The sequence below is a fragment of the Thamnophis elegans genome, chromosome 14 (assembly GCF_009769535.1).
Source record: "Thamnophis elegans isolate rThaEle1 chromosome 14, rThaEle1.pri, whole genome shotgun sequence".
NCBI lineage: Eukaryota > Metazoa > Chordata > Lepidosauria > Squamata > Colubridae > Thamnophis > Thamnophis elegans.
Genome location: NC_045554.1, coordinates 23,227,411 through 23,255,318, shown reverse-complemented (window position 1 = coordinate 23,255,318; position 27,908 = coordinate 23,227,411). Strand labels below are relative to the sequence as shown.

General features: G+C 45.4%; 1 protein-coding gene across 2 annotated transcripts; it reads right to left on the bottom strand.

The window, feature by feature from the left end:
- Positions 1 to 1,605: 1,605 nt before the first annotated feature.
- Positions 1,606 to 27,904, bottom strand: KCTD19 (potassium channel tetramerization domain containing 19). 2 transcript variants are annotated; one of them, XM_032231351.1, is made up of 15 exons: positions 27,826 to 27,904; positions 27,579 to 27,747; positions 27,292 to 27,483; positions 25,830 to 25,961; positions 24,824 to 25,049; positions 22,973 to 23,133; positions 22,175 to 22,278; positions 18,993 to 19,135; positions 15,081 to 15,164; positions 13,730 to 13,835; positions 11,522 to 12,143; positions 3,177 to 3,362; positions 2,490 to 2,644; positions 2,223 to 2,324; positions 1,606 to 1,737 (listed from the first exon to the last, which is right to left on the bottom strand). In XM_032231351.1, exons 1-15 carry the CDS (start codon positions 27,883 to 27,885, stop codon positions 1,624 to 1,626), a joined length of 2,556 nt encoding a protein of 851 aa, XP_032087242.1. In that variant the 5' UTR covers positions 27,886 to 27,904; the 3' UTR covers positions 1,606 to 1,623. The 2 variants fall into 2 exon arrangements, with proteins under 2 accessions (XP_032087242.1, XP_032087241.1); XM_032231350.1 differs by having other exon boundaries at positions 1,671 to 2,644.
- Positions 27,905 to 27,908: the final 4 nt, after the last annotated feature.

Genomic DNA, 27,908 nt, shown 5'->3' with positions numbered 1-27,908 from the left:
TGGCAGGCTCTAAACAGCCACTTGGGCTCCCAGTTGGCTTAATGAGTGCACCCAATAGCGCTCGTTAATAGCTTCAGTTCAGCTGGGAAGGAAGCACCAGTAGTGCCCCCCCCCAACTCTGCCCTTGGCACTATGCAGTTTAACATGATTCACAAAGGGGAAAACCTACCACTCTGGTCAGAGTTCATTTGCAATGGTCTGTGTAGTTCTGGAGCCCACCACTCAAAAAGGAAACTGACTAATGCTTTCCCAAGTTCCAGAGTTCAACCCAGTGAGGGATGCCTATCCAATTGTTAGGAAAATCCCCAGGTTCCCCTCTTGACTCCTGGCTCTGTCAGCAACTTCAGGCTAAAGTGTAACAAATCCCACAATCAGCCCAGGGGGAGATCCAGGAGCTAATGGAGGACCACTGCAGAACAGCACCAGCTGCAGCTTCAGTCTCTCTCTCGACCCCTCCATTCTTAACACTTGCTGTCAGGCCTGCTGCAACTTTGACTAAGTGGAAACAATCTTGGCTCCGTTTGTTGAGAAAGGTATAGTTTCATCAAGTGCGTAGCCAGAACAGCTTCAAGGGTAAGTTGGTATGCAGCCGCCGCCTTCTCTCAGCAGAGTGACCTTGAAATTGCAGTTCTGGGGAGATACAGCAAGAGGGGTGGGGAGTGCAGCTCTCCCCAAGAAGCAGTCACTTTTGCTTTCTCTCAAGCAGCCCCCCTCCAATCCCCCCTCCCCATCGTTCATGGCAGACTGTCCCCACATGGCATGGGCGTCCTGTCCCCTGCAGGAGAGAGGCCCCTGTCCAGTGTTTTGCAGAAGTCTCAGGTGAAGTCAAGCATACTCCCTCTTGGCCTTGGCTTGCTGCTCTTGAAGGACCCAAAAGGTAAGATAAGCTGGTTTCTAGATAAGAGCCAAGGTGGCGCAGTGGTTAAATGCAGCACTGCAGGCTACTGCTAGATCAGCAGGTCAGCGGTTCAAATCTCACCGGCTCAGGGTTGACTCAGCCTTCCATCCTTCCGAGGTGGGTAAAATGAGGACCCGGATTGTTGGGGGCAATATGCTGACTCGCTGTAAACCGCTTAGAGAGGCCTGAAAGGCCTATGAAGCGGTATATAGGTCTACTGCTATTGCTATTCTCATACATCCATGCCACTATTCAACCAGGTCTCAATAACACAGGCCAGGTCTCTACACTTGTCCACCCCCACAGACCTGAACTTTACCAGCAGCAGCAGCAGGAGACCGAGGCACCCAACAATGTGGTCATCTGAGCTCAGGACCTGGGCCACTGGCTTAGATGGGACAAGCCTGTTTTGTAGAAACCAGCAACTTAAGAAGCCTTGGTTGGTTGGTCCCCTTATTCCCCATTCTCCCACTGTGGGACACGGGGCCCTCTCTGGCTCGTCTCCAACCTGATCCTGACCCACTGAACCAAGTGGTCTTCTAATCCAGCTTCCAAAGAGATCTGAAACCTCTCAGAGTCAAACCCCAGGGCAATGATCCTCCAATCTCCTGATCCTCATGGTAGTGATCTCATACACATATTTTATGTATGCATGTATTTTAATTTTATCAGGTTAATTTAAAAAAAAAAAGAAACTTCTAACAAACTACAGCAAAAGAGTTTTATTAAGGGTTCTGTAAGTATTTTCCAATAACAAAATGTGAGAGTGATTTAAAGTATCCTTTTTTAATAAGCAAGTTAACGCAGCAGCTGTATTTCCAGGCAAAAGGCAGGGTGAACTGAAAGGAAACAGAGGCTCGCTAGCAATTTCTGCTGGGTCAAAGGCCACACCTCAGCTTCCCCCCTTGGCAACAGTCGCACAGATGGCCTCCTGGGGGGACAGTCATGTTCACTGAGGACCCTCGTTTCATTCTCTTTTCAGGGGGAGGTGTCAAGAATCATAGTGAGTGGGTTGCTTCCCAGATGCCTGCTCATCGGAGCAAAAGGCTCACCACCAAAACTCTGCCATTTTACTGCCACATCTTGGTGAACTTTGGGCTGCCAATGCGGGGGGGGGGGGGCTTGGGAGCTGCCTTGCCTGAACCCGTGTACAGCCTGGGCATGCCTGACCTGAGATCTTGGATGTCAGATCCCTCAGGCATGCCTGTGGCTGTTCTCAAGAAAGGAGGGGAGGGGTCTCACAATGAAAGCCAGGCCTGCACTGCAAGTGTGCATGTGGAAGGCCATCAAAGAGGATGGAAGCACCACTATCATTCGCACTTACTTCAACCCACTTCAGCAACTTCTCATAAGAATGGCCATCGGCTTTAAAGGGCGCTGAACTCAGGAGCTCGGCCACAAACTCCTTCGCAGGGATCTGCAGGTGCTGTAAGAAATGGGGGGACTCAAGTTCCAGAGCCAGAGCCTGGCCAGGCCGAAGGGTGCAAAAAGAGCCCTTGGGAAGGAGCAGCTCGAATGCCGTAAAGGGCCAAGCTTGCTCGCCAGCCCAGCCAAAGCATCTCCGGGCTGGAGGCAGCAGATCTCTTCTTACCCACAACCGCCGGACCAGAAGCTCCACTTTGGCAGTGGTCTCTTTAGGGTCCTTCTGCCGTATAGAATCCAAGATGACATCTGTGAGGAAACCATGGCACTTCTGGGCATAAAAAATTTCTTCTTGTGTTAATGGAAAACTCAGAAAAATGACATCTGCAAGAGAAAAGAGACCAAGACCCTCAACTCCTGCCTTTCTACCCAGCTCTGAGCTCTGCCTTCTTCACCCCTTTCAGCTTTTGAGCTGGGAACGAAGCCCACGGCATCCTTCCAGGAGAGGTCCTAGAGCAGGGAGGGTGGATTCTGCCCACTTCCTTCACTCAGAATAACTCAGCCCCAGGCGAGTTGCTATTCCAGGCAATGTGCTCAAAGGACAGGGGCACAAGTGGGATCCAAATGGCCAATGTCTCTCCCTTGAGAGAAAGCGTTGCTGCGGATAACTTCAGTTGGGGAAAAAAGGCTGAAATGGGACAATAACCCATGAGATCTTCAGGATCTTTTGACCCTTCTCAGAATGTACTCACAGTGTAACAACCAGCAAGACCAAGGCATGGTAGCATGAGATTTTAGAGTAACGTCTTGCTGGGGCGGACAGGAAATGAGATTTCCAAATTTCTTTTTGGATGTTAGGTGTGTACAGCCTGCCCTAGGACATTACCCACCCCCACACCTGCAGTCAAGGGCCTACCTTTGTCCACTGGGGGTGCCAGGGCACAGGCCAGAGTAAGGTCTTCAGTGCCTGTGCTGTAGAGAATGCTGCCTTCGTGAAAAACGCAGGAACCGTCGCCGGGCACAATGGGAGGGTGCTCAACCTTAAGAATCAAGCCCCTCACATCAAGGGTTTGGCAAGGAGCAGTTTCTTCAAGGGCAGTTCCTGCAGAGCATGGACAAAATAATTCCATGGGTGGTTTGAGGAAGGCAATATCTCTATAACTACAGTACAAAATCTCAACCGATGCATTTTGCATGCCCTCACTGTGGGGGCCTAACCAGGTTAATCCCATTTCACTTTGCTTCTGCAACAAGATTGTTAACAGCTAACAATTCCTAAAATATTTCAAAGAAAGATCCCCTGATACACTTACTAAAATATGCATGGAAGTAACATTGATATTACAATAAAAAAAATACTTTAAAAGCATAATTTGTTTACAGAAGCAGAAAGCCAGAAAACCATAAAAGCCTCTCTGCTAAGAAGGAAAAACAAAATTCCTTGGACCAAATTCTGCAGTTGTGACATGCAAAGCCTTCTTCTTGGAAACCATCTGCTCTACTTTTGCAGCAAATGTGAGGCATTCAGAAGGACCCTCGAAGGGAACGGTTGGGAGGAGGGGAACAGCAGATGGACAGATCCTGAAAAAGGACCATGGGCATTTCCATACATGACAGTGGCAGCAACTATCTCTCCAAATGCAGGAAGAAGCCCAGTTCTCCAGAAATCAAAGGCAGAGCATCTGCACCACCAGAACCCAGAGAGAGTTTCCGGGCTCTTCTAGATGGAGCCGGTTGTGAGGGTTTGGGGAAGAGAAGCAGATAGGGAGGGGAGAGGGGGGAATCTGGAATCACAATCTCAAATAAGATGTCAGCTTCTGCTTTGCTGTTGCTTCAGCTGCCATGAAACGGGGAGGGGGAGGCGTGTATGTGGGAGGGATTTAATTGATGTGCTGGAGGAATGTTCTAGGATGTACCAGTCGTTGGGATTACGCATGCGTACGTGTTTCCCGCCTGCATCAACGGCCTACACATTCCATCTTCGGCCTGTCTTTTTGAAGTTATCTCACACCTGACATTTGAAGGACTTATGATTGGACTGGAGCTTTGATCCTAAGGGGGGGGAACGGGTTTGCCTATATATCAATTGCTTTCGCGCCATATTATTCAGATCTTGCTTCACTACTGCTCGCTTACCATTTATAATTAGTAAAAGTACTTTGGATTTCCAACCCATGGAGTCTCTTAGTCTTCTTTCCTAATTATGGAGTGGAGTGGGCCTTGACAAGAAGCAAGATCTGAATATATCCCTTTCCAGGAGATTTACGTCTACCGAGAAGGGAAAGAATGTCTTCTCCGACCAGAGAGGAAGAGGGAGCAGCTGGAGGGGATTCCAGTGAACTAGGACCTCCCGACCTTTCTTTACACCAGCCCAGCCCGTCTGACCGACCTTTGCACGAAGATTTATTTCAACTGCAAATTTCCAGTCAGCCTGAACCTTCCCCCCCACCCCGTTGGTCAATTTCAGCGGGGCAAAGAGAGATGGAGACAAGCTGGAATGCTGGGCTCACCCAAAGACCACCTCCACAAACTTCGCTGGAGCCAGGTGCTGTAAGCAAACCTCAGGCGAGTGAAGTCCCTGACTATTGGAGCCAAAGGTACGGTGGGGAAAACAGAGGGGGCGATGAAGGAGAATGGAGAGGCTATCAGCTCCGGGGCCCGATGAGAAAACCCCAGCGGAGTGAATTACCTGATTATTGGGGTCAAACATTTTTGGAAGAGAGAAGGGGGGAGGAGGAAAGAGACTGGAGAAACTGGCAACGTTACCCACGCCAGGATTCCCCCCCCCCCTCGGCCCGCATCTCCCCCTGCGGCTAGAGGTTTCGCTGATCAAAGAGGACCTCCCCCCCCAGCCTCCCCCCCGAAGACATCGAATGGCTAAAATCCCTCCCTTGCCTGTACGTTTTAAGGGGGATTCTTCTAGCCTTCCCTCCTTTCTTATGCAAGTCTTTAACTACATGGAAATTTATGGGCGGGACTTTGAATCTGACACGTTAAGGGTCAGAATGATTCTTTTATCTTTGGATGGTGAAGCGGCCACGTGGTCGACTGCTTTGCATATGTCTGGCTCGCCCCTCTTAGGGAATTTCAACCGTTTTATGGATGCTTTCCGCCAACGTTTTGATGACCCATTAACTGAGAAGCGAAACAAGTTGAAATTTTTAACCTTTGACCAAGACGATAGACCTGTCGCCCAATACATCCAGGAATTTCAGTGTCTCTCACAATACATGAGAGGATGGGGGGAGGACGCCCTTCTGGACAGATTTGCCGAAGGGTTGAACGCAGACATTTATCAACAATGTGTCAATCGTAACCTGCCAAGACGCTTAATCACGTGGTTTGAGCATGCTGCAGACGCCGAGCTTGACTTGATCCGTCTGCGTTATGCCACTGAAGAAAGAAGGAAGCGGAAGGAGAAAGCTGCCCGGTCCCTCCCCCCTCCAGGAAGAAGCCCAGTTCTCCAGAAATCAAAGGCAGAGCATCTGCACCACCAGAACCCAGAGAGAGTTTCCGGGCTCTTCTAGATGGAGCCGGTTGTGAGGGTTTGGGGAAGAGAAGCAGATAGGGAGGGGAGAGGGGGGAATCTGGAATCACAATCTCAAATAAGACTTGTGCACTACAGAAACTAGGTGCATTACTGAAATTAGTCCTCTAAACATGCTCAGTGAAAGACCAGAAAAAATACTGGCCTTTGCTGTGGTAGACACTTATGTTCAAAACATGAGAATTAAAAAATCCAAGAAGAGCTTCAACTCTATGGTGAATATGATTCAATGAGCATAATGCAGACACGGCAGCATGTGACCCATCACTGATAGGAACTGGGGGAAACCACTAATTCAAAAGAAGAGAAAAGAGCAGCTGCATATTAAAAACATGTGTTGTTCTTTGGAAATCCAAGTGAATAAACTTGGCAGTGCCAAAGAGAGAATCTGATGGAAAACAAGTGGAAGAATAAATAAAAGCAGCATCAACCTTGCAATCTGCTATCACTCACCCACCCACCCATGGAAATATGGATTATAACAAGCAAATGAAGATTCTTTGTCTTAACTGATATAGTTTTAATTGCTCTGACAGCTACTGGAATACAAACTCTGCCAAGCATGATCCAGGAAACTCCTCTGTTGTTTTGCTGATAGAATTAATTGCTTAATTAATTAATTAATTAATTGTGCATTGAATTATTTCAGGAACCCTTGGTTTATTATCCAATTTTTCTTCTACTAGAAAGCTCTTTTTCACTTTCACTTAGAAACTACCTTCCGGTGGCTGATATCCACTATTTTGTCCTCATTTTAGAATAATGGAAAGATATCTTCATCATCTTCTGCATCCTTTTAGAAATGGGACAACGATGTGAGGCTGCTCCCTTTGGTATTATTTCCTGAAGGCTAAATATACCCAACTCCTTCCATCTCAATCGTCCTCAGTGCCCTTCCCTGAGTAGGTTCCTTAGATCTTCTTAAAAGTATGATGCCCAGATCTGAACACAATATTTGACCAGAGCAGAATATAATAGAATGACTAATTCCTGAAATTTGAAAATTTTAGATTAAAGTCCATTCATCTGTATTATACTTTATTACACTGGCAACTCTTACTCAGTTGGCAATCAACTACTATCCAAACATCTTTTTTACAACTACTGTACTAAGTCAGGTTATACCTCCCGCCTGGCACCTGCATATTTGACCTTTGTCTGCTAAACAAAGACTTGTTTCTATTAAATGTCACTATTTTACTTATAGCTCATTTCTCTAACCTAACTTCGTTGTTTCAAATCTTATTTCTGTTGTCAAGTGTGACAATAAGTTGTCTACTTATTTCTCACACAGTAGCATCTGCCGGGAAGGGGGGAGATCAACAACAAAGGCAAGATGGTGGCCATGGCAGTGTCCAAAGGGCCAAGGATGCCTCCATGATTGCTCACCCCTGCCTCGTGGCACAAGATTCCCCAAACCAAAGACAGAAGGGGGGCAGCACCTTGCTTGGTGTGGGGAGGAGCCAAGGATCTGTCCCGGATGCCATCTGCCACTCGGCTTCCATCTAAAGGCCCTTCCATCAAATATGGCTGTGGGGGAGATGCCTGGATTATGGCTGCTTCACTTTCTTCTGTCAATATGTCCCTAGGCCTCTCGGGAGCTTGCCTCGCCTCAGTGGAGCCAGGTCTGACACTGAACCCACTTTGGTAACACCTGCATTGTTGTTTGTGAGTCCTCATAAAAATGACAAATGAAGGTGTTGCAAAGCATTCAGGAGAGATCTGGATAGCACCTCACTTGATCTCTCCAATTTCATGAGGAACTGCCGGCAGCAGAGCATTCTCTCCAAGAGGAATCCCAACCCAGATGTTCATCCATTGGGGATCCTACTTCAGCCTAAGGAACACGGCTCAGACTATTTTTGAGAATAATTAGTGAGAACAATTAATCCATGGAACAGCTTGCATCCTGGAATTGTGGATGCTCCATTGCTTGAGGTTTTCAAGAAAGAATTCAAGAAGCGTTTGTGTGTAACAACTTCTGGAGCTAAAGACAAGGTTAGTAGAAACCCAAAGGGGAATTAATTATGACCTTCTCAAAACAACAAGGGTGAAATTAAACACACACATCCCAAAAAGGCTTTGTAATGAAATAGTTGGTAATGGTGCAGGCTTCTTCTTATGAATTCAAATTCTCTTCAGGGAAATTTAATAACAGAAAACAAAGGTCCTTTTTCCACCACAAGGTTTCCTTATGATGCAGTCAGAAACCTTGTGGGAACTGAATGAAGGAGCACCCGAAGGGTTGTTGACATAAATATCACTCATGCTATTCCCTTTTGGCATAAGGAGGCTTTGTGAAGCATAGAGAATCTGTAAGAAGCTTGAGTAGAGAGAAAACCATCTTCTGTAAAATGCAGATTATATGAACACAACTCACTGTCCCTCTCTACTTCTCTAGTCTTCCTTATGTCTACGGAGTCTCCGTGCTGCTTTGTGCTTTAAACATCTTACTCATCTTTCAGAGCCTCTCATCAACTCCATCTAACCATTAATTTTGGTCTTTACCTTACTTTCAACCCAATCATTCTCCTTTCATATACAATATTTATTTTCCAAGGCAATCTTTATTCATTCACAAGACGGCAGCAAAGCATTTGAGTTTCAAGTATCCTTGGCTTCTTGTTCCACTGTTTACTAGACTTACAAGATGATCCCTTGATGAAACAAACAAAACCCTAAAAAACATACTAGGCAACCCAAAGAATTGAGTTTTCTAGTTGTAGTTGTGAAACTGGACATTGACTGGATGACAGTTTACAAAGGAAGGCAAGGCTGCCAGTCCCCACTGCAGCCAGGAGAGGACGGAGGGCAGCAAACCCAAAAATCAGCCAGAGCCACCCAATGGCCATGACAGCACCCGGGACTTGGCCCTCACCCCGGGCGCACATTGAGGCACCTTCCATTGCCCACCTGAATATCTTCAAGTGGGACATTGGAGCAGACCAGCTGTGGAGTGCTGCACCTTGGGAGATACTCTCTCTGCCTTGGAGACCAAAACCAGGACTTTGGGGGAGAGTGACCATGTCATATTGGAATTCAACCTAATGCAGTCACACAAGCAATAGAACAAAGTCAAACTAGTGTCTTAGACTTAGACTCTATGATAGCTGATTTCATCAAAATTGGAGCTTGGAAAGGATTCCATGGATGAAACCTTAAGTGGAAAAACAACTCCCGAAACTGGGGAAACTGAAAAAATGAGATTATAAAAGCCTAATCTAGCACAATACCACTCAAAAAGAAAAACAAGAAAGCTCAGATGTAATCAGTTTGCACATAGAACTCTCTGATAAAATAAATGACAAAAAAGGATAAGTATAAAAAAATGGAAAGATTGACATATAACTAAAGCAGAATATCAGCATACAGCCTGCAAAGATGAAGTCAGGAAAGCTAAGGCTCAGAATGAAATAAGACTTTCAACAAATGTCAAAAATAATTTTTAAAAGTTTCTTTCAACATGTAAAAAAGAAGAAAAAAGTCAATTAGTCCACTAAAGAAAGATGGCAAGGACATGACAGGCAGCAGGGAGAAAGTTGAACTGCTTAATTCATTCTTTACATTTTTCTTTACAGAAAAGGAAAAAAGCGTCAAACCTACCAAAAGCAGAGCCATAAAAGGCAAATTGGGAATACGAGTCAAAATAGGCAACATGGTAACACCTGTCTAGTCTAGAACAAGTTCAAATTGCAGGACCACATGGATTACATCCCAAAGGCCCTGGCAGCTGTGATCTTGCAACTATTGAACCATATTTTCACAGTTCCTGAAACACTGAGGAACTACCACAGGACTGGAAAAGGGCTGATGTAGTTCCAACCTTCAAAAAAGGGGGAGGGGAGGGGAATTGATCCAAGAAACTATAGACCAATCAACTTGACATCAAAACCTGGGAAGATCCCGGAAAAGTTAATCAAGCAACAGATCTACATATCTGCAAAGACCTAGAAATGAGCAAAGCTATTACCAGAAACCAGCATGGCTTTGTCAAACATCATGCCAGACAAATCTTATTGCATTCTTTGACAAAGCAACTAAACTAGTGGACCAGTGAACTGCCATGGACATAGTATACTTGGACTTCAGTAAGGCATTTGATAAAGTAGGCCACCACCTACTATTTGATAAGATAGAAAATATGGGATAGACAGCATCACCATTAGATGGATTAGTCACATTAGTCCTTAATGGAACTGCAGCTACATGGATAGAAGTATACCATGAGGTACCCCAAAGTTCTGATTTAGGGTTCAGACTCTTCAAAGGCATTTGGCCATATAGACCAGTGGTTCTCAACCTTCCTAATGCTGCAACCCTTTAATACAGTTCTTCATGTTGTGGTGACCCCCAAGCATAAAATTAGTTGTATGTAAATGTATAGGCTAAGTAGTGAGGCTAGGGCTATTAATGTGGCTTCAATTGTTATGTTTATGTGGATTATCTTATTAAGGATAAGTCATTTAGGTATGAATCCTGTTGTTGGTGGTAGTCCTCCTATTGATAGGACAGTTGTTGAGAGAAGTAATATTAGGGCTGGTGAAGAGGGTCATGCTGTTCCAATGTCTTTTATAGTAGTTGATGATGTAATACTTATGGCTAAGAAGATTGGGGTTGTGGTTATGATGTAGATTATAAAGGCTAGCAATGAGATGTTTGGTGCTATTGGGAGTGTTGCTAGGATTCAGCCTGTGTGGGCGATTGATGAAAATGCTATCAGTTTTCGTAGTTGGGTTTGGTTGAGGCCTCCAAGGCCCCCAATAATAATTGATAGGATGGCGCACGATAAAAGGAGTGTTGTATTAATCTTGTTGTTCGGGGATTTCAAGGAACACGGGGAGGGGGGGTCTAAAGTTTAGAGTTCCAATGGTCTTAGTGACCCCTGTGAAAAGGTTGTTCAACCCCCAAAGGGGGTCGTGACCCACAGGTTGAGAACCACTGATGTAGACCATAGCCTACTTCTTGATAAGATAGAAAAATGTGGCATAGAACTGCTGTTTCTCAACATCTGCCTTGGGCCCAATATTCTTCAACATCTTCATAAGTAATTTAGATGAAGGAACAGAAGGATAATTCATCAGATTTGCAGACGACACCAAGCTAGGAGGAATAGCCAACACTTTAGAACAGGGCTGGCAAACTCCTTGCCTGCAGGCTGGATGCCTCACGCACTGGCAACAGCCATGCCCGGTTTAGCAAAGGGGAAAAAAGGCTTGATATATCACGTGATGCCCCATACACCGCCATGACAATGTGAGTTTGATACCTCTGCTTTAGAAGATAAACTCGGAGGAGGAGCCAACGTCACGACGAGATGGACGTGAGGTCTCGATGCTCTGAGACCACAGTCAATACTTTTGCTGCTGGGTGGTCCATTGGACCTAAACCATCTCAAAGGGACGATGAACAGGAAGAATACGTCTTGCTGACCTCAGAGATATCGCAAAATCCCTGCAGTTTTAACTACTCCAAGTAGTTTTAACTATTCCAAGGATCATGACTATCTTATCAAGAAGTTGATCACTAAGCCTTCTCCTGAACAGCAAGCAATTAAAAATACAAGGCTCAGGGACAAAATAAATATTTTCAAGCTCTACCTACAATTTCTAAGGAACCCCTGATTTTTAGAATAAATAAGCCATGGAGAGAAATCCCTTATTCCCAATCAAATCCAGAAGTCATTTACAAGCAGCAAGTGAAAGAGTTCCACTTACCCTTCTCTTTCTGGCCTCTCTGTTCCTGAGAGCTGGTACTTTTTCCCAAGGAGGGCACCTCCTCCAAAGTGCTTGGCTCGTCCGCCTTTGCCAGCCAGCCCTGGGGAGGCAGGGGTCCCTGCTTGCACAGTCCAGCCTTGGACAGGTTTCCTGGTGCTCTTGGTGCCCCTTGTATGTCCATCTCATTACTGGATAGCTCAGAGCTGGAGATTCTGGAGCAGCTGGAAGGGGTGGTCCTCATGGACAATGCTCTCCATTTAGATTCTTCACCAGATCCTGGTCCCTGGGGAGCCCCACAGCATCTGCAGTGAGCCATATCCCAGCCTTGCACCAGGGAAATGAGCTTTTGAATGGGGGGGTCACTGTTCTCAAGGGGTTTGGTTAAGCTGCCCTTTGCTCCTCTTTTCTTGGGAGGGCTTCCTTCCTGTCGGAAAAGGCAGGAGTTTCCCCAGTCATCGGAGGACTTGGACATTTCCCAGGGAGGTTTTCGTTTTGCTCCCTTAATGGAAGAAATGCTGGTGTACTTGGTATTCTCTCTTTCACTCACTTCCATAGATTGTGTCTCTCTAGCTATATTCCAATTATTGGCACATTGATCTAATTCCACAGCAAAATGTAAATGCTTCAAAAAAGGAAGAGGAAAAAAATCCATTAAAGCATAATTAATAATGTATTAATTGTATTATAGCAAGAGTTACGGTGGCGCAGTGGTTAGAATGCAGTACTGCAGGTTACTTCTGCTGCCTGCCGGCTGCCTGCAATTTGACAGTTCAAATCTCACCAGATTGACTCAGTCTTCCATCCTTTTGATGGTAAAATGAGGATCCAGATTGTTGGGGGCAACAAGCTGACTCTGTAAACTGCTTAGAGAGGGCTGGAAAGCCCTGTGAAGCGGTATATAAGTCTAAGTGCTATTGCTATTCTTCCTTATATACATCTAAAGATGATTTCTGCTGAGAGTATCTGCCATCAGAGAATCCATTTTTTTCCAATGTAAACCATCCATTTCTAGTCTTTTAAAAAAATGATACTTACGCCAAACAGGAATAGGTAGTGAGGGAGATATTTTGCAGTGCTATTAACTAAGGAAGTTGGACTCCATAGGCTTGCACTGGTATAATATTTTATACCACTAGAGCAAAACAATAAGACATTATAGAATTTGTAGTTATAAGATTAAATAACCAAGTAGAGCTAAAAGCAGCAGCAATGTTGCTCCAATAAGGAGGAGTGAAAGGCTATACAGGTCGCCCTCAATTTACAACCATGAAATCGACTGGAAATCCGGTCTGAGGTCCCTGTAGTCTACGCTGAGGCACACACATGGCTGAACCTGGTTTTTTGACATTTTTCGCTGGAGTCATGAAGCAAATCACCACAGTTGTTAAGCAAACCAGTTCTTCTGAATGGGGGATTTTTTTTGCCAGAAACACCAGAAGACAACAAGAAATATTGCAAAATGTGATCACACGACAACGGGATGCTGACTTGGTCATAAAGGTGAGCCAGTTATCAAGTGCCTGACATGTGGTCACGTGATAGTTTGCCACAGCTGGAAGCGCTGCAGGGGTCATAAAGCCCCCACACAGAGGCTGTAGTAAAAGGCTGGTCTTACGTTGAGGGCTCCCTATCTATGAATATTATTAAAGCTGATGGGAAGTGTAGAAACTTGCTCTGTCTTACTGTCCATTATACTGCTATGTTTTGATTAGGGAAAAAAACCTGTTTCTCCCTCTATTTGTTTTCTGAGCCTGGCATTAATTTTTCTTTTGACTCGTGTTTAAAGTGGCAGACTTTTTCATCATTGGAAGGGTACTTTTTTCTGCCGCGCTCAAAAATGAGGAAGAAGAAAACCAGCATGACAGTAGTAATAATAGCAGAATAAAAGAGAAAGAGCTGGGGGGGGGGGGGGCGGAATCACAAAATACAAATAGAAATGGAATGACTGTGGCAAAAGAAAGCAAAGGTAATACCAATGATCAATCTCAAAAATCTGGAGCACCTCTTGACAAAATCCCCATCAGTCAATTGCAGCTTTGACTTGAAACAACTGACATCCTGTGACAACACTTTTAGCAATATCGAAGAGCATCTGTCTATTCCAGGTCCTTGGCAAAGACTCAGCAGCTGGATAAAAATGCCAAATCTAAACATCTAGATGACTATGCGACCAATCACAATAATAGCAATAATAAAAAATAACGTTACATCTTGAAGGACTTTGTTGGATCCGGTATCCTTCTCTGATATTGGAGACTCAAGGTTTCTAACCGGAGAAGCTACATGTTGAACTTCCTGCTGTTGTACCCACAATCTGGAACACAAACATTTTATATCTTTTTTAGGACACATTTTCTATGCCTCCATAATATGGGTAATTGTTAAAATTCTCCTATTAAGAGTTAGAACAGGAGAAAGCTATGTGGGTATTTTTCCCTTTTTCCTAAGGGAAGAAAGAGATTTTGAGGAGCAACTGACACTTTTATATTCTTGGCCAAAGAGCAAGCTACTGGTAACTAACTTTTGTATTTTGTTCAAATGTCCTCTTACCACACCCTGATTGCTTAAAATGCCCCCACCACCGCCAGGGATTCTGCATTCCAAAGGGAGGGGCTTCTCTAAGACAGCCCAGCCCTTTTTGGGGGGAGGGTGTCTGGGGGGGAAGGGCTGGAATTTCTGCACCTCTCCTATATCTTGTTCTTCTTCACCGAGAGCTCCTGCTTCATATTACAGTATTATGACTTCTAAGAGGTTAATCAACCAATCAGAATAGAGCTGGAAGGGACCAAATCAAGCAGGATTTGAAAGGAGTGGCTGTCTGGCTCCTCTTAAAAATCTCCAGGGATGAAGCAGCCCAGCAGGTCAACCTCAATTTAATACCATTTGTTTAGTGACCATTAGAAGTTGCAAAACCACTGAAAAAAATGACTCCTGAGCAGGGGTGGGTTCTAGCCGGCATTACTGCCGATTCACTCGTGTGCACAGTTTAATAGAAATTGTTCTGCGCATACGCAGAACTCCAAAACAAGATGGCGGTGGTGACCGGGGAACTGGTTCCAGGGCATGGCCAGCCTGGGTTGTTGCCAGCTCTGTGACCCAGGCTGGCATTCTACTACCAGTTTGGCCCAACCAGGCTGAACTGGTAGGAACCCATCTCTGCTCCTGAGTGTTTTTCACCCTTACGACTGTTGCAGCAACCCCACGGTTATGTGACGCTTGGCAACTGGCATGCATTTATGACGGTCGCAGTGTCCTGGGGGGGGGGGTCACCTGATCCCCTTTTGCGACCTTCTGACCAGCAAAGTCAATAGAGAAGCCAGATTCACTTAACCGTGTTACTAACTTAACAACTTCAGTGATTTGCTTAACAACTCTGGCAAGAAAGGTTGTAAAATGAGGCAAAATTCACTTAACAACTGTCTTGCTTAGCAACAGAAATTTTGGGCTCAATTGTGGTTATAAGTCAAGGACTACCTGTAGTACATGAATTTTATTTATGCTGAGCAGCAAATGAGAAATGTACCCACACTGAAGAAGGAGAAGGAGAAGAAAGAAATACCTGTACGTGTCATACTGATCGAGAGCCTCCAACAGAGAAGGGATCTGGTACTCTATCACTTCCTGACACAAAAGGGACCATTCCCTGTCATGGGGTTAAAAAGCAAATCTTGTCAAATCAACTGGACTGAGATTCCCCATTAACCTTTGATAATTTTTTTTAAAAGGAAAAGAAATCATGATGATGATGATTTTACCACTGACACATAGTTCATCTTCACAGAGAACATGTCGAAGTTCCACCTCCCCATCCTGGAAGGTCACTTGATTCTCTGAGAGGGTCTAAACAAAGCCCTGGCAGGGACTGACCAGGGAGAAGGACAGTGGGACTCACCACCCTTTGAATCTAAGGCTCCCCAGCTCACAGACCCAACTGGCATGGAAGCCATGCTAGTCCTGGAGATGGCCGAGGTTCGTAACTACACACTGTGCAATTCTATGTTTATTATTTTTTATTTATTAAATTTGTTTGCCACACATCTCACCACAAGGCAACTCTGGACTGCTTACATTAAAATAAAACCATAAATAGATGAATATACAAAAGCATATGAAAATTACAATAAAATATAAGTTATAACTAAAGATGGAGAGGAAGGGAGCAGAATATGTGTGTGGGGAGAGGGGGGAGCTGCTGTCAGTCAATCAACCACCCCCAGCATGAAATTCCCCCATTGGGGCCGATTGACACAGCCATGTTTAAATTCTGAAGATTAAAGGAACTGGGCAAATACACTCCCCCCACCCGACTGCCTCAGTTCTCTTTGTTTGAGTTTTCTGCTCCCTAGTTTCCAGCCAGGCAAATGAAGGTGAACCAAAATCTACTTAATGAACTGTACCCTCAATTGAGCTGTAAAATGAAAGCGATCTATTTGTCAAGATTTCTGTCACCATTTCCTTTCAATAAAAGACAACTGTGCATGTCCCAAAGGTGCTTTTTCAAGAAGCAACGACTTTATGTTTCTTTGAAGACATTATGCTTCTGTTTGAAACATCTTCAAAGAAAAACCAGAAAGTCCAGTTGCCTCTTGAAAAAGCACCTTTGGGACAGCCAGGACCCAGATGACTGAGAATCTCCCTAGACATAACTAAGCATGGTATAGAGAACAAAACAATAACTGAAAATAGGAAATTAAATCAATTGTAACCTCATAATATAATAAGCCCAAAAGCCCATGATTTGTTATAATCATATTATTTTGTAAACATCCCAAATGGTTTAGGTGATACCTTCCTGAGCAGAAAGGTATCAATTTCAGAGAAGGGGAGCTGGGAGGAAAAGCCCTGGACCTGGTGAGGCTCTCCTGACTTGTGGCAGAACCAAATGATCCCGGTTCGGTCAGGCACTGGGGTGGGGGTGGGGGGGAGAGGCTCTTCTGCCATCCGCTTGCTCTGCTCTCTTTCTCAAATCCACAGCTGATGGAGCCATGGCACGACAAAACCGCGGTCCACTAAAGCGCGCCCGATTAAAGCGCGTACCTGACGTCATCAGCAGCGCGACAAATACGACCGCGGAGAAAAAAGGGGGCTTTAAAAAGTGCTTTTAAAGCAAGCCGATTCACGTTAAGGTAAGGGTTAGGTTTAGGGTTAGGGTTAGGGTTAGGTTAAGGGTTAGGGTTAGGTTTAGGGTTAGGTTAAGCGTTAGGGTTAGGTTAAGGGTTAGGTTTAGGGTTAGGTTTAGGGTTAGGTTTCGGGGGGTTAGGTTTAGGTTTACGTGTTAATTTTAGCTTTACCGCTCACAGCGTGCTTTTTTCATCGCGCTGTGATGACGTCAGGTATGCGGTTTCGTCGAGCGCGCTTTAGTTGACCGCGGTTTTGTGGTGGAACCGATGGAGCAGGGCAAAATAAGGAAGGTCCGGAATAGCATCAGCCGAACAAAGGGCCGAGTGGGTCCCCGGAATCTCGGCCAAGCTCCTCATCTCTGGAGAGACCTGAAATTGCCCCCCTGAAAGTCAGAGGGAAACAGAACAGGGAGGCTTCAGATGAGCCCTTCCCAGAAAGAACAAAGGAAGCTTGGAACCAACTGTCAGCAGAGACTGGGGCTCAGTCACCAGGAACTGAGTTTAACCATGCTTGGGATAAACATACGTCTATCACCTGACAAAAACCTTAAAAAATAGTAAATTATTAAAAGAAAAATAATAAATAAAAAAGAAATCAACAAACAGTAAACTCAAAGGGCAGCCTCAATGGACCAGTACATCTTTTTCTGCCACCAGGTTTCCATGCTTCTATGACAACCTATCCCTGCTCCATTCAATCTGAAACTTGATTTGCAACAGGATGAACAAGGCTACTGAAGCATATCGAAAGAAAGGAAGGAAGGAAGGAAGGAAGGAAGGAAGGAAGGAAGGAAGGAAGGAAGGAAGGAAGGAAGGAAGGAAGGATGATGTATCTTTGCTATGCCTGGAAGCTGCCTACAAAAGGTTCAGTATTGATCCCAGGATTTTCTGTTTCACAGCAGTCCATATGGTTTCAGTGTTATAAATGATCTAGATGAGGGAATAAAGGGGGAACTCATTCAATTTGCAAATGACATCAAACTGGGAGGAATAGCCAACACTCCAGAAGACAGACTTAAGATTCAGACTTGAGCACTGCACCCGATCCAACAGGATGCAGTTCAGTGGTGAGAAAAGTCAGGTCCTCCACCTAGGCAGCAAAAACCAAATGCACAGATACAGAATAGAAGGTACCTGCCCCAACAGTAATAATTGTGAGGGGGATCTAGGAGTCCGAGTGGATCACCACTTCCTACGAGTTAGCTGCCAAAAAAAGCCCACACAGTTCTAGGATGGATCAATAGAGGAACAGTATCAAGATCATGAGAAATGATAGTTCTGTTCTACACTGCGCCAGTGAAACCACACTTGGAGTATTGCATCCAGTTTTGGTCACCACAATACATAAAAGATATAGAGACCCTGGAAAGAATGCACAGAAGAGCAACAAAGATGATTAGGAGGATGGAGGGTAAGTCATATAATAAACACCTAAGGGGACTGGGTATATTTAGCCAAAGGAAGAGAAGGTGGAGGGGAGACAACATAGCCATTTTCTAATACTTGAGGGGCTGTCACAGGTAAAAGGACATTAGGTTCCTCTCCAGAGCACCTGGGGGCAGGACAAAAAGCAGCGGGTGGAAGCTTGGCAAGTGGAGAGTCAACCTGGAAATAAGGAGGAATTTTCTGATGGCAAGAACGATTCTCTAACCCAATCTTTTAAAGCATTGCTGTTTTCCTTGGGTTAGGGTGTTTGTGCAAACCCTGGATGGCTGGTTGTTGTGCAGTTTGTCTGAATGCTGGTTTGGAAGTTCTTTTGGTGGTTTTCTCATTTTAAGTATAAGCTACCAGAGTCATGATGAAGTTAGGCAGCAGGTGGGAGGCCTGGTCAAAGCACAAGACTGCCTTCAGTTCACCTGCTCCATCTTCTGCTGCAGGGGGATACCTGCACTGCCCCAGTTATTCTTTGGGGCACAGAGCATCTGCCCTTGAGCTCTGCCACTTCAGCCTCCCCTGGCCGTGCCCAAGTGCAAAGTCCTTCACAAGACAAATGCACTTTCCAAGATTTGGGATAAATAATCTTCATGTTCCCTTACGCCACTAGTGTTATCTCTGAAACAATGTTTAGCTTTGTTGTCCTGATTTATTGCTGCAAATTGTTAATTAGCAACATTTAATGGCATCATAGGGGACATATTGAAACAGGAACAACGGAAGAGAAATTGGCAAACACAAATTTCTATAGTTTTACAAAAAATAGAACTTTGGGGAGGAAATAATTAAAGCCTTATTCTACAAAGAACATGGTTGAGGCAGGCAGCCGTTCGGTGCACTGAGCACTTCCAACTCTATCTTAAAACTGCTCTTTAGGTATCCCAGATATAATATGCATCAAACAGTAATTAACGTACTTAAATTCAGATGGTAAATACAACTTGCCAAGTCTTAAGAAGTTGAGAACATGTCGAAACATTTTTCCATCTCCATGAATGAGGAGACTCTGGCCATAAGCAATCCAATATACCTTTTTGCAATTTGACAACAACTCTGGAAACTGAAAAAAAAGTTAAGAGATTTCAAATCAACTCCTTCCATAAGTTTTCTCTCAAACTGAAAAGACTATTATCCTTACCACCACCCAGATTTATATTCTAAAGAACTAGATAGATCACAATGAAGAGTAAGATCAGATGCAAATGACTGGCGTTGTTAGCATCAAATCAACATGGGACATGGAGGCTGTCCACTTTGCTCGGCCTGCAGGTGGCCCAAGTTCCTTGTCCCCACAAAGCCTGGCCTTCCTCATTCCAGGGTTCCAGAAGGGAAACAGTCACTGGAGTTTGCAGCAGTAAAAATGTATTTTGTTCACTTTTACCATGGCATAGATATTTTGTAAAAAAAAATAAGATGCATTGATTGTCCTGAGTCTCAAGTCAGGGAAAAAATGCTTTTATCACTTTGGTTAGTCTTTAAAAGTCTAAAACTGCAATGCCACAGCAGCCCAATGTAGTACAGGTAGCCTTCAAGTTATGACCGTAATGAAGGCTGCCCATTAGGGCCAAAAATTGGGACAAGATTAAATGAACTACATCAAGTCAAGTAACAACCAGCATCCCCGCTTCCCCCACCCTGGACATCCCTTAAATGAATGTGTGGGTCATTAAGTGGAGCTCAGAGGTGGGGGAGATCCTGGGAGGCAGGCACCGGTCCACCTGCCTGCGCTCCCCAAGGCCTCTCTCACCGCCAGGATACCCCATGGTCCACTTTCTGTCCCCGGAGGGCTCATCCACATGTCTGCTGTGCAGTTGGCTATCTTGCCAGCGAGAAACAAGGGGGAAGGAAAACGCAGGGTGTCCCTGCCTTTCCAGGTTCTGCCACCACCCTTCCTCCTGGCCAGGTGCCCCTGCCTTTCTGGGGCAAACAAGGGCCAGGCCTCTTGCCTGTCAGATGGCCAGGTCATTGAGGCAAGGAGCTCTGAACGCAGAGGCCATTTCTACCAAGAATTGCTGGAGTACTGAAAATTGCAATCTCTTCCATGAGGCCTGGGGAGCAGACCCAATGCATTGGGAGGTCCTGTCAGGGCAGGATGGAGGGCAAGCGGGGGGGGGGCTTAAGCATTCCCATGACCATAAGGGCAATAAGGGCAAATGACCATGAGGGACATTGTAACTTTGAAACAGTATGTAATTTTGGGGTGTCCATAACTCTGAACATTTATTAAGGGACCTGTCATATCTTGAGCCCTGCCTGTACCAAGGGATCCAGATGTTCCTTGGTTCCCCTATCCTCAGATATAATAATTTTAAAATGCCACAGTCTCAAGCAAAATGACCAAATCCTGTGTCATCATGCTCGATTAGTAAATAGCTCTAAAAGTTGGGGAAAATGTGGATTGGAAAGTTGCTGTCATCTTCCAAGAGAGACTAAGGACACTGCCAGGCAGCCCCTCTAGAATGGGACCCATCAGCAGAAGAGCTACTGGTACAAGACTGGCTGAAGTTCACCCTCCGAGCCCTGCCCAGCCTTACTCCCAAGACTAGCAGGAGGAAGGCACAGCCCTTCCCATTGGTAATAGCAGCAGCAGAGCACCAGGGACTAGTTTCGTGGAAAACAATTCCAGGGCCTGGGGTTTGGGACCCCTGTACGGGAAGATCAAGGAAAGGCAGACATTTGGGGCTTGCTTCCCTCCCCCCCCCTTGAAAATCCCCTGCCAGCAGGAAAACTGCCAACCGATTGCTCTCCTTAAAGGGGGGGAAGGACAGGGTTGGGCAGGCTTGGGAGAGTCTTTGGGCAGAGCCTTTTCTCAGGTTGCCCAACTCACAGGCCAACCATGTCGAGGAGGGAACTTCATGGACTTTCCTTCCCTCTTCCTCCAGCAATCCTCCTGCATGTCTTTGGCAGTCAGGATAGAAGGAGAAGGGTGGGGGCAGAGCTAGGAAAAAGGAGCATCCTCTGAATAACCTCCAGTGGCAAGTAACCTCCAATCTCTTGCACAGGAGACAAAATGGCTCAAAGTCCTAAAAACAATAGAATGTCCAGTTTGGCATCAGCAAAAAAAAGAAAACAGAACAAACAAAAGAAAATTTCTTGGGAGGAGAACTGGCATCACCGAGCTGGCAATCTCTAGCTCTTTCAAAGAAATTCTGCACCTAGGTTTCCAGAAAGTCTCCTTATGACTGACGAGCCTTTTGGAAACTCCAGTCCACATTTTGCCTGGAGACAGAAATCCACTGCCTGCTGTCTCCTGCACTCCCAGCCCAAATGGCCGTGGAAGGCAGATGAGCCCACTACATGGCCAACCCCTGTTGAAGGTGAGGCCCGTGATAAAAATTGGGTTAGAAGGGGAGAGCAATCCCTCGAGTCTGGGCTGAGGATGGGAGAAGAATCCCAGGGCTTGTTGGTGCAGTGGTTAGGGGAAAACGAGGATGAGCTCTCTAAGGTACTTTCCCACAGTCACCAGCATTCAGGAGAGAGAGGAAATGGATGACACTGGAATTCTCTCACCCACCCCAGCCTGCATTTCTCCAGGAGCAGCACAATAAAAAGCACAACAAAAACCATGAGAGGTCAATTTTCAAGTTCTCTGTGCAATCTGCCATATGTATTCTGGGCTTAGTTACACAACATGTTTTCTCTGTATCTGTTTAGAACAAGCAGTTTAAATATACCAAAGATCTTTTTCATGAGGCAACTGGACTTTCTTCTTTTTCTTTGAAGATGTTTCGCTTCTCATCCAAGAACACAGTACAACACAATCCTTTCAGCAGTTCCAAGAGGGCTCCACACCCATTTGCACTACTCAGGGGCACTAAGGACAAACATAAACCTCCAAGTAGCCTCAACGATTCTCTAAAAGAATGCAAGGAGTATCAATCCTTCTCTTTCCCCACCATCCAGTCAGAGCTGAAGAAGCTTCTTGGATGAGGAGTGAAACATCTTCAAAGAAAAACCAGAAAGTCCAAATGCCTCTTGAAAAAGCCCCTTTGGGACAAGCGTGACATGGATGATGGAGAATCTCCCAAGACCTTTAGCTAAGCAGCCTAAATATCGACCACTCTAGAGCAAGCAACATAAAGATACTTAATAATGATACCTTTAATAACGTTTGCAAATAGGTGGCATACCAGTGGCTTCCTACATAGACTTTGACAATATGATGGAGGGAAAAAGCTGTTATTTCTGCTGCCCACTCTGCATCTACAAAACACAATCCAAACGGCAGAAGGTCTACTTTTATACTTTTGCAACACAAAGGAATGGATTCATGGAGGGATGAAATATGCCCAGCCACTTGAACCACACAATTTCCTTGCAAATGATTGGCTCAGGGAAGGAAATCAGAGAAAATTCATTACTGGCTCAAACCATACAACAATTCTAAGATCCACCTCACAAGTTCCATTAGCAAGCCAGAGATTCCTTGGCCTATATGCTAGATCATTTTGTGGGAATTCTCAACTATGTTGTGCAGTTGACCTAAGCGTGTGAGCTGAATCTGTACAATACATTAACCTAAAACATGACTGGACAATTTCAGGGTGTCCAATGAAGAAAGCCCTTTGGGTCAATGGCCCTCCCTTCCAAGTAAATGCTTGGAAAGAGTCCCTAAAAAGGCCTAAGCAACTTTTTAATTTTCTTCTCCCACTAAGAGAAAATATCAATTATTCTATCACATATTCATCCTTTAAAAAGTAAATTCTCCTTCAAGTTCAGCTTGCCCCCCCCCCCCGATGACTGTCTCCCCTCCTGTTCTGCAGCAACACAGGAGACATTTTATTTGCCGCAGCCTTTTTCACAGGGTTTTTTCCTTACCCAGATCTTTAATCTGTGAATGATTCCCACAACACAGTTTCACGTGCATAATATACATCTCAAGGGAGGCACGACTTACTTTTTATCAGGGAATCTGTGGGCGTCTTCGGGTTTAGAAATCTTTTTAAAGCATCCTTCATTGGCTCATAGATGAGATCCATTTGATCCAAATACGTGCAAAGGTGTGGAAGTTCAGACATATTTCGTGTAAGTGGAAGTCTGCAAGTTCCTAACCAATTCCTTTGCACAGAAAAAGAGAAAGACTTGCCAGAAATGTAGATATTTTTAATCATTCCTATTTTAAGGCAGCTACTGGATTATTTCTTTCCGTCCTTTCATCTTTATACAGAATTTTTATCTAGTGCTTTTCTTCTTTATATACATATATCAGATTTCCTTACTCTACTTTAAAAAAACAATACAGCTCCTCCTTATCATATGCATTTTAATTTGCCATTAAACCTTGCTTAAGAGATACTGTTAGCAGTGTACTTTCACTTCATTACATAAAATATTGAACAGTTAGAAACCGAAGCTTCTATGTCATAAGGTCAACATATTGTTTGCCTCCATGCAGAAGCCAGGCCTTGGCTGTTAAAATAAAACGTAGAAAGCATAATTTAGGACAAAACAAGTTCCAACAGAAGAGTTCAGGACTGTTATTCAGATGAGGGTGTAACTGTGGACCCCCTGGTGCTCTCTGAGCTTCATGGTTTGCTTGCAGACATTTCATTACCTGACTAGATAGCAACATCAGTGCAAGGGAGTGTGGGTTTCCCCCTATATATGTACAGCAATTTGCTATTCCAGTGTTGGGGGGGGGGAGTTTCTCCTTGATATTTCCATGATTAGGTTATTGTTTTCTGTTCGACTATCAATCAAGACGACTGACTGACATTCCCATAAAACCATCCAGTGGCCTTAAAGGAGCCACCAAATGCTACCCTTACTTACTACAGGGCACTACAAAAATGCTCCCATGATATAACTCTGTGTACTCCGACAGAAGTACCCCAGGACGAAATCAGCACCCCTCAAAAGAAGGTAAAACCACTCCATGGGATCCATGCGGGTCCTGGGAGCAGCCGGCTAGAAAATGGATTCAGAAGGAAAAACAGCCGATTGCCAAACACGGCTCACGGCTCTCAGCGTAAAGAGCAGTGGTGGGATTCAGCCAGTTCACACTTATTCTGGAGAACCGGTTGGTAACTTTCTAAGTAGTTCAGAGAACCGATTGTTGGAAGAAATCTCTTTTTGTTTTTTTCCACTTTACAGAGCTAATCCTGTAAGGAAGGCAGGAAGGAAACATTCTAGTGTTGTTTCTAGCCTGATCTTAACTGACCTGCTTACAGAAACTTCCTCTCTGGTTAACCCTTATTACAGCTTATAACAGCTAAGGCGAAGCACCCATCGACCTGAGTGACCTTGAGTTGGCATTGCCCACCCAGTCACATGACTACCAAGCCCCACCTACCCAGATGGTCATTAGGGCAGAGAACCAGTTGTTAAATTATTTGAATCCCACCACAAGAGGTTTGTCGGTTGCTACGGCCCCTCCTGGCCCCTCCTGCATTCTTTCCATGGAGCTCCACTTGCTCCCAACCGGCAACCCCCATTCACATCCCAAGAAGACCCAGCCAGGAACCAAACTTTGCCACATCTGGTCTGACCACCCCTGCCTCTCTACAGGACTCCCCCAAACTACTGCAGGATCCAATAATGATGCCCAGGTCAGGAGGCAACGTGAAGCATGCCATCCTCTCAGCAGGTGCGGATTATATTTGGCAATCTATCCAACATTTGGGAAAACCTCATCCGGATATTCCTGGCCACAGAGCAGCTTTATCCTTCTCTCTCCCATCCTGTTTCTAATCTTTATTCTTTCTTAGAGACTAGAAACAAGCACAACAGAACTTCCCAAGGGACATACATGACATGCTGAAAAAGAACTCCGTTCCCTGAGATGTAGAGCTTATTCCCATCCAGGGTGCTCTCCATGTGCAGCTGCCCCAGAGCAGAGTCGGGGTACTTGACTAGCAGTCCCAGCACCATCGGGTACAAAGGGAGGAGGACTGATGGGTCCTGAACTCTCTGCTGCTGTGCCGTTGTGCTCCTCTCACAGCCTTGAGACTTAGAGGCTTCGCTGGAACATGAGCCTAAAGAAACACACCCAAGGAGATACTGACGTTAACATGGCTGACTGTGCTGGAGTAGAGATCCGAGCTGTATTCCACTTTAAAACCAAAGCAGAGCAACAACTCAATATTAGCAACACAAGTAAATGCATTTCTTGAAAGGTTCACTCTTCCTTCAGAACTACGGCATTCAACTTCTTTGCTCAATGATTTGGAAGTGCCCATTTTGTTCTGGACTTGGGGCAAAAGTTCAGAGTGTTTTCAGAGCCAAACAGCAGAAATGAGTTAAATCTCAGAACGTTTTGCATGTCCTGCATTCTGAGCCCCCAAGCAGCCTTGCATATGCTCAAAGCTTCCTAATCAATTAATTATTGTAATCAGAAGGACAGACACCAGTCATGAGCAGGGCACAGGAGAGAGCACTAAGTGCAAAGGCCACCTGATTTTGTGTTGTTGGACAGTCATAAAATACATATTTTATGTGATATTATAATTTGTAGTCATTTTTGGAGTTTCCTAAAAGAAGGGGTAAATCAGTCTAAAAGTGTAGGAAAGTTATTATCTGGTTCATTTGGCCATTTAACAAAAAAGAATAATTGCACACAAACGTACACGCAATATTCTTCAATTTTAGTAACAAATAACTCAAAATCTTTATTACAAGTTATAGTCCGTACAATTTCCTAATGAATATGACCAAACTATCAAAGTAATTTCACTCTGTAATTAAAGAAAGCCTAAGTAATCCCTTTTACATGGAAATCAGTCAACACAGAACTTAAATTGTTGTAAGAAGTACACCTGGGTTATTCCTGAAGATCTTCACGGCTTCTATGACCTTGGGAATGCCCAAGGCTTCTGCTTCCGCTTCCAGAGCATCCAAGCTGGAGAAGTTATCAGGCAAAAGAATCTTCTCTGAGCGAAGAAAATTAGCTAGTTGTTTAAAAAAAATGCACACAAGAAAGTAAACAACCTGAAGGGCCAGCAAGGTGTTTTTGCCTTCACATTTCATGTTATATACGTATATTTCGAATGACTTTAGGGAAAGCAAAACTGGGGATTCCTAGCAACAGATGGACAGAGTCAACCAGCCAGAAAGAAAGAGATGGACATGGGAACAATAGAGAAAATTGATAGGAAGAAACAGAATTTGAATTTGAAACATAGTCTAGGCTAGTAATTATAACAATAATTCTAGGATAACAATGCCAATTACAGACTTGGTAAACCAGAGGGCTTCTTGGTAGTCTTTGAGTTTGCTTGTTTTCTTGCAAATGATTCTTTATTCAAATAGGTCACATCATCAGTGAGCACTACACAAAAACAACCAAGCTCAGAGAGCACCAAAGACCCTTCATTTCAACCCTGAGATACAAATATTCTCTTTCATCAAAAACAGCATATCTGTTTTGTGGGAGAGAGGATTGGAGGGAGGGTGAGAAGGAAGGGAGGGAATGTATTGGGAGAGAGGAGTGGTAGAGGGGGAGGGGAAGTAGGGTAGAGGGGAATGATGGAGGAAAGATGGAAAGTTGGAGGGGGGCGAAAGAAAGTGTGTTGGAGGGTCAAAGAGGTACATTGGGTTTCTATTTTGGGGGGTATTATTGACAAGAGGAATGGCTGTGTTTATTGTTTAATGTTATATGGCCCCGGTTGTGCACAGTATATATGTGACTGTACAAAAATGAAAATGAAAAATTTACTGGAAAAAAAAAAAGATAAAGATAAGAACAAAAACAGCATATCTTAATAGTGAGACACAGAGAAAGATCCAACAAGCACCGATTTTTTACAAGAAACAATTTCTTTAAAGGGACTGAGAAATGGCAGCTCCAGGTGCCCTGGGTCGAAAGAGGCTGGGAGCTGCTTTGCCTTTCTTGCATTGTTTGTTTTCTCCGGGAAAGAAAGTAGTCAAAAGTGGGGGAGAGGAAAAGTTGCAAGACCCCCCCCCCCCATTTCCTCATGTTCTTCATTTCAAGAAAGAGACCGGTGGTACCCAGGGAAACTTTGCACTGGGCAGAGAGAGTCAGGATTCTGCCATCAAGGATTCCCCTCCTTGTGCTGGCACCGGAGCTTTCTCAGATTTTGGCGCTTCAAGGACCTTCTTGCCCACTGCTGGAAGATTTCTTTATTTATTTATTCATGCATTTATTCGCTTTTTATCCCGACCTTATTACTCCCTAGGTAACCGAGGGGAGCGTCCGCCCCAATCCCCTTTGCTCCTCCGGGGGCCGTCCCGCTCAGCCAACGGCCCCCCGCCCCTTACCGATGAAGCGGAACTCGCCGCTCTCGCACTCGATCAGCGCCGCGGCGTCGGCCAGCCAGAGCAGGTTGTCGTCGGTGACCAGAGCCGGGAACTGCTCCACCAGGCGCAGCGGCATGAAGCAGTAGGGCACCTCGTCCTCCGTGTCCAGGAGCGGCGTGTCCATCAGCCCCAGCGGCGCCTTCTCCTGCGAGCCTGCGGGCAGGGAGGGAGGGAGGCGGGCAGGGAGGGCCGTGGCGGCGGGGGTCCCGGGGGAGGGGAGGGGGGCAGCGGCTCAGGCTCAGGCTTACCGGAGCAGGCGGGGCTCTTCAGCGCGCACTCGGCGGCGGCAGCGGCGGCGCAGGGCTTGCTGATGCACTTGCGCGTCCGCCAGTAGTTGAGCGAGGCGCGCTCGGCGATGGGGATGTCGGCGGGGCGGACGCGCAGGTTGTGCTTGCCCTCCTTCAGGTTGTCCAGGCTCTGCGGGAGAGGCGCGTCAGGGGGGCGGGGGCGGGGCAGGGGCGAGGGGGGGTCCCTTTTCCTCCCCCCCCCGGGCACCTGCAGCAGCGGCGCCAAGCGGAGCAGCCCGGCCTGTTCGTAGAGCAGCGGCAGCTCCATCCCGCTGCCGCCCGACAGCCGCG

Coding starts and splice junctions, on each gene's coding strand:
- KCTD19 (XM_032231350.1), bottom strand. CDS start 27,885: ATGGAGCTGCCGCTGCTCTACGAACAGGCCGGGCTGCTCCGCTTGGCG. Junction 27,748..27,825: donor GCTTGGCGCCGCTGCTGCAG/GTGCCCGGGGGG, acceptor CCTCTCCCGCAG/AGCCTGGACAACCTGAAGGA. Junction 2,645..3,176: donor GGCACCCCCAGTGGACAAAG/GTAGGCCCTTGA, acceptor TTTCTCTTGCAG/ATGTCATTTTTCTGAGTTTT.